This window comes from Hemicordylus capensis, chromosome 1, assembly GCF_027244095.1.
Source record: "Hemicordylus capensis ecotype Gifberg chromosome 1, rHemCap1.1.pri, whole genome shotgun sequence".
NCBI lineage: Eukaryota > Metazoa > Chordata > Lepidosauria > Squamata > Cordylidae > Hemicordylus > Hemicordylus capensis.
The window spans coordinates 135,398,561-135,405,207 of NC_069657.1; the positions used below are offsets into that span (position 1 = coordinate 135,398,561).

At 46.3% G+C, this 6,647-nt stretch overlaps 1 protein-coding gene across 2 annotated transcripts in view; it reads right to left on the minus strand.

Annotated features, from left to right (window-relative positions):
• The window catches only part of CHKA (choline kinase alpha), a 39,822-nt gene extending 35,306 nt beyond the window's left edge, over positions 1–4,516 (minus strand). The window contains exon 1 of one of the 2 annotated variants that reach the window (XR_008319361.1): positions 3,885–4,516. Coding sequence is in view for 1 of the 2 variants with exons in the window: in XM_053309028.1 (XP_053165003.1) it covers positions 3,885–4,240 (356 nt within the window). In the remaining variant the exon portion in view is untranslated. The remainder of the gene's footprint in view (positions 1–3,884) is intronic. The other variant, XM_053309028.1, reaches the window with a different exon arrangement.
• Between the last annotated feature and the right edge of the window lie 2,131 nt (positions 4,517–6,647).

Here is a 6,647-nt window from a genome sequence, read left to right on the forward strand (position 1 = left end):
CAGTGTAACACAGGCAGTTCCGAGCTTCCTGTGCTGCTGTGGGCATCTGAGAAATCGTAGAGATCTTCTGCTTTTTGTGTGTACAAGAGTGCAAATACTTGTAGTGCGCCCACACTCTGTGAGCTCTATTAAGTATTTGCAGGCTTCTTCAAAAAAGTTACAAGACCTCCAGCAGTTTCTTACATGCCCAAAGCAGCATGGGTGGCTCAGAACTGCCTGCGTTGCACAGCAAAACATGTGGGCCACTAAATCCCACAGTTCTTGAGTCACTCCAAAGCAAAATAAGCATTTTTTCACTCTAGACATGCAAACATATAGGTGAACCCCATTATATGTGGGTGTTCCATTCTCCACTACAACTGTGGATAAGGGAACAGCAGATAACTGGGCACTGGAGACTGGAAAATGGGCAAAAAAGAGTGGGGGGAAATGAAAGTGCTCTACCATGCTCCATGGATCTCTAGCTGTCCAGGAATGCCCCTCACCCCAGTCCCAAATCCACCATTTCCCCCAAAAAACACCATGGGAAGAAATGCTTTTAAAAACCAAATGAGCCACAAAATGGCTCTTCTTCACAAAATGGTGGCCGGAAATCATCTCTATCATTTCCGGCCATCACAAAACTGCAGATACATGGGTTTTAATCCTTTTGTATCCATGGATAATAAGGTTGGGTGGCAATCAGACAACCACAAATACACGGTACTATGAACAGCGGTACCACAATTAATGAGGTTGATCTGTACATTAAAAGCCTCCCGGTATGAGTCCAAAAACATTCTCAGTTTAAACCAAAGTGTACTTACTTGGAAGTGAGCCCTGTTTCAATGTACATACACATGCTGAGAAGCATGGCTTTAAAAAGATGGGTGTCTATTATTGATCTTAGTGCAACATCGCCTAAGATAGGTAATCAGATGGAATTCAGTGAGCTCAGTCTTTGGTCAGACTAAAATATGCTAACCAGAGGCAATTATTTTTGGCACAACTTCATTGCCAGATCTTACCTTAGGTCAAAATTACCTGCTGCTCATATACAAGGTATTCTGGGAGTCAATTTCTAGTTTACTATCACAGGACAGAATCATCACCAGCTTCCCTACCACTTTCACACATCATGTTAATAAGATGAACAAATGAGTAAGGTCCCATAGCTTACAATGCAGCTGCAAGTTAATTAGCAATATATTTAAACAGTTTCACTGCATTCAAAACTCTTCATTTTCAGAGGCCCTTTCCAGGATGTTGTTAACACATTAAAATAAACCCCATTTCAGAGCTCCTCATTTATAGGAGAAAACATGCATTCAGCAAGCAGTGAAAAGTAACTCTAAGAATACTAATGCAATGCTGCTGAAAGAATTAATGTTCAGCAAGAGCTTGTTTTATATAAAAAAGCTTTTCAAATTTTACAGGAATCGTAAGATACATTTATAGCACCATCCATACATATGGCACTTTACAAAGAATGAGAGGACATGGAGATATTTGCAATTAAGCTTTCTCTATGTATCTTGAAAAATGTCTTCTAGAGCTCAACTTTACTCTGTTTAATCCTGAATATACTCTGTTACCATCCAAAAAAATGTTAGAGAAAGGCATAAAGTACAATACTTTTGTTATGAGCCAACACCTTGGACTTTCCAAAAAAAGTTGCTTAACAAGCAACTTTTCAAAACACAAACTCCATGACAGCTGGCTAGTGCAGGAACTTCAACCAGTTATACACTATATACAAGCCCATTATCTACTCTAGATATTGCTGGCATTATGAGTTGGAGTAAGGCTCCTGATACTTCAAGAACCTGTTGCCAAGAGATGACTCATATTGCTACAGTTTCATTCAAGAGATCTCAGAATAGAAGCCATACACTAATTTTTGTTGTTCAGAAATCACATGATAAGTAATATTTGGCCCAAGTGTCATGATTGCCTCAAATTTTGTGCACATTTCTAAAGCATTTTGAACAGTAGGTTCCTGAAATATCTGCTAAATAATGACAACAGCATGAAACTCCACTTAGCAGTGAGCTTCAGGAGTTTTAGCAACAGAAGGCTAATCTTTTTGATGCTGGGCTAATGCAAGGCTCTCCAGTACAGTCACCAGCTAATATTATTTCAAACAGCAAGGTTTGCTACATAAAAACAATATCTGTATTGCATATATAGTTCAAACGTGCACAAGCATGTTTGTCACACATGGCAAGAATATAATGTCTATTTTTGCCACATATACATATGACAAGAGGCAAACATTTCTCACATACATTACAGCTGGGATTTACACCACTTCCTTCACAGAAGTGATTTCTGTGTTGTGCAAAGCAGCTCAGGTTGAAAGCAGAATAGTTTCTTTCAGGATTGAAACTTGCATGAATATGGCACCGCTGCCCATGGTATATATTGTACTCATCCCACTCTCTAAACAAGTTTTCATAGTGTTTCAAATGCCTGTTTGACCAACCTACTAGTGGTCAAAAGAAACATGTGCACTCACAAAGACTAACAATACTTTCAACGTATTATTTTATCTCAAAAGCTATATTCTGTCCCCAACACAGTCCCCAGCTGAGGCCCTGTAGAGAAAACACTGACTCAGACACCACACTAAGCCATGGTTTAAAAGGCTTGTATATGGTTTAATGCAACGGAATTATAAGCCAGAAAGTCAAAATCAGAAGCCATGATCTGAAGTGGGTTTGTCAACAATGGTGTGTGGCATCAATGTCTGATTCAACAAATGGTGGTTATGACCAGAATGTTTCACCTCCAAAACCCCTTGTCACTTTGGAGATGATGGCCACTGATGCAATCCACTAATTTATCTCTGGTGTCGTCAAATATCTTGAGACACAAAACATTACATTATCTTGACTATATGCAAAAACACAGGACCTCTAAATACTCAGAAACAGTGAGCCTGCCTTCTCCCCCAACATAACCTTCCATCAATTCTGGGACATTCTTTTAACATTCTACTTGGAAGTGACTACCATTTGGACACTTCACTGTGCAAAGATTCACTGCTTAAAGCAGACCTGATACCAGGGGCGTAATGAGGCTGGAGTGGGCCCAGAGACAAAATTTTAAAATGGGCCCCTCGCTGATACACACACACTCACTTCACATGCGACTTGCCTCTGGGGGGGCCCCTCGAGGCGTGGGGGCCCCCAGGCAGCCACCTCCCCTTGCCTAATGGTAGTTACACCCCTGCCTGATACAAGGTGGTGTAAAGGACCCACCATGGACACAGTGTAAGGACTAATTCTTGGACAAAAAGTGCCAGGTACAAGAGAGCTCAAGGGTGTGGCTATAACTGAAGAAGGGAGACAACTGTCCCTGGGTCCATGAGGGATGGGGTCCCAACAACTGGAAAACAGCCCACGCTCCCCTTCTGCCTCAGTGACAAGCTGCTGGCTACTCTGGAGTGTGGAGAACGTGTGATTAATTTTTATTTTATTTTTCATACAAGCAAGCTAAAAAGCATACCAAGAATGTTTTGTTTTTCAACATGTCCCTTTAGTTCTTATACAATAAGGAAGGAGGATGTGGAGAGAAGGCGGCAGGGGTCCATCTCCACTTCTTGTTCCAGGGCACACTTCAACCTTGCTACGCCCTGACAGAGCCAATTGCCCCACCCACGTTTCCCCCAGTTATCAACTTTAAAAAAGGAAAGCCAACGGTTGCTAGCCTGCCTTCCTGGAAGCCTAGTCTCTTCATGCCAACTAGATGAACCAACAATGGTTACTCAGTGGCGTACTCAAAAAGCGTACTCTGCATATACTCAGAACCGCCACCGTGCTGGGACGTCCCATATCCCCCCCCCACCCCCGCCGGCTCTCAGGGGAATGAAGCCCCCTCCCCCCCGCCCGAAAGGTGCTAACCTGATGGGGGTGATGCGCAGCTGCTCCTCCCGCAGTCCTCGCCACGCCCCCGGCAAGAACTCTTTACACCACAGATACGCCTTGCGGCGGGTGCGGGGGTCGGACTGCTCTTCCAGCGGCGGGGAGGGCGGGGTCGGGGAGGGCGGCGGCAGGGCGAGAAGCAGGGGCTGCTGTTGCTGCTCCCGCCCCCGGAGCCCCAGCTCCTTCGCTTCGGCCTCGGCGTGAGGGGAAGGTGGCGACGCCGGAGACGAGGGCGTCTGGGTGAGGGCGGGCAGGACCGGGCCCGAGCTGCATCCCAGCAGGAGCCCCAGCGGGGAAGGGTCGGCCTCACCCCCGTTACAGAACTTGGTCTTCATGATGACTCCGAGAGAACGCGAACGAAAGCGCGCGGCAGGTGGCAGGAAACGGCGGCGGCGGCGGCAGCAGCACCCCCCAGAAAAATCCTGAAACAGTTGCTGCGCGCGACACCAGCCTCAACTCCCGCAAACCGTCTGCTCTGTCTGCAGCAGCGCGCGCCGGCTTCAAGGTTCTTATAGCCTCTCGGCACGCGGCCCCCCATTCACCTCACACTCAGCCCTTCCAGCCGCTCCCCCGCCTTCCCGCCTCTGTCGATTGGCTCTGGGCTCCAGCCAACTGCAAGGTTGCGGCCGCGCCGCTCCCTGATTGGTCGAGAAGGAAGAAGAGGCGCTGGAAGGCAATTGGCTGCTTGTGCCGTTGCTCTGGTTATCCGTGCGGCCAGGCTTGAGCGTTTCCCAGTGATGTGCACAGAGGGGGAGCGGGAGCGACGTGGATGTCTCTCCACCTCTCATAGAATAAGGAGAGACGCCTTCTTTGCTCAGATTTCGTATCCCGCCCCCACCCCTTTGAGACTCGCTCCAGCTGTTCCTCCTCGTTTCTCCTGCGGTGGTGCTCTGTACGCACGCCCCAGGTCTCCAGCAGCGGTGTATTCTTTTCCTTCCTTGCTCTCCTCTCCCTTGTTTGTACTGTAGACTCCATTTTCTTGGTCCACTAATTCTTGGTCCATTAACCTTCTCCCTTCCCCTTGGTACGTTCAGCACTCACATCTCAGACAGAACAGGCAGGAGGGAGGGGGAAGAAAATGGAAAGAGCTAATCGGAGATGGAGAGAGGAGCAATGATGTGAAAAGAAACCACACTTGGAGGCAGGAACTACTAGTTGTGTGCTGACTAAATGGAGAGTCAGACCGCGAGAGGGGTGTTCATTTTTGATGCTTTGGATCAAGATGCTAACCTCTCTGAGACTGCAAATAATACATTATTATGCAGCATTCAATACATAATTGATGCGGGATTATTTATCACGAGGTTGACGGAGGCAAAAGCCGTCTTTCAGGGCGATAGTAATACCACCGGCTCTCTGTGGCAAGCAGTCGGCAATGCAGGGCGCGCTCTTGAAGCATTTTTGGCTACTGCAGGCTATGCACCAAAAGCCGATTGCTTGCTGCGCTGCCTACTTTTCTTTCATCAGACTGACGGAAAATTACAGGTTTTGAAAAGTCCCAAGTGCTGACTCGTGGATAGGTCATGAATAATTGGACCTATTGTCACATCAGTACTTGGGGTAAAGAAGAGAGGGTGGGCGGGAGGCTAAAGATTTACGACGACGCGCGCAGCTCCGCATTTTGTTTGTTATTGGTTTAATTCAACTCCGTTCTACTACGTGAGAAAGGCAAAATACTTTGGCTTGTGGTCTCACTTTGTTTCTCCTAGAATTGGCAATGTGTTTAGGTGGTGACATCATAATCATGTGGTTCCTGTGTGGAAGTTTTCCATGCCGGGAGGGAGGGAATATTGCTTAATTATGGCCTTTTTTGTTATAAAGGTCTGGAGAGTGAACGTACAAGACCAGTTTTTCAAAGCCAGGGAGGGATTCCAAAGCGCCTCCAAGATCCTGAATCCGTATCGCTTCTGCATTAAGCCGAAAAAGGAGCTATCTTGATTTCCTACAACTGACTTGAAAAGCATTTCAGTATCCAGAAATCGCTACAACCCAACATCCCCACCAACATCCCCCACCAACATCCATGATGTGATCTTGTTAACACTGCAGCCCTCTTTCCTCACCATACAAAAGACAAGAGAGTTGTTATTAATCAGACAGAAATGGAGGGTTATGACATATACTTGCGGAAGAGGTCTGACTAATTTGGGGTGGTAGTTCTTTCATTAAAATATGTCCTAATTTAATGTTTCAGTAATGGTCAGTTGGAATTGGAAAATTCTTACTCTTATTCTTTCCCCTTCCCTCCTCCTTCAAACGTTCACAGGCATGATTCCTGTACAGTATAGGAAAAATAAAAAGTCAGGGTTTGCTTTCACATACAATAGATTTAAATCTTTATTTATTTTTATTTATTTATTTTACATTTATATTCTGCTCTTCCTCCATGGAGCCCAGAGCAGTGTACATAGTTAAGTTTCTCCTCACAACAACCCTGTAAAGTAGGTTATAGGGATGTGCACGGAACCGTGCCTCTGCGTGAAGTAGGTTACAGGGATGTACACTTCCGGCCGAGGATGGGGAATGGGCGGCAGGGAAGAACCCTGCCGCCCCAAAGATTGTTACAGGGAAGAAGCGCCAGCAGAGGGAAAGCTGCGGGAGACTTGAGTGCACCCTCCCCCGCCTTTAAAGCGCTACCCCCCCGCCATCTTCGAACTTTGAACCAGCCCTGGGGTTCGAACCTGTTTGGAGACCCGTAAAAGGGCCTCTGAACAGGTTTGTGCACATTCCTAGTAGATTAGA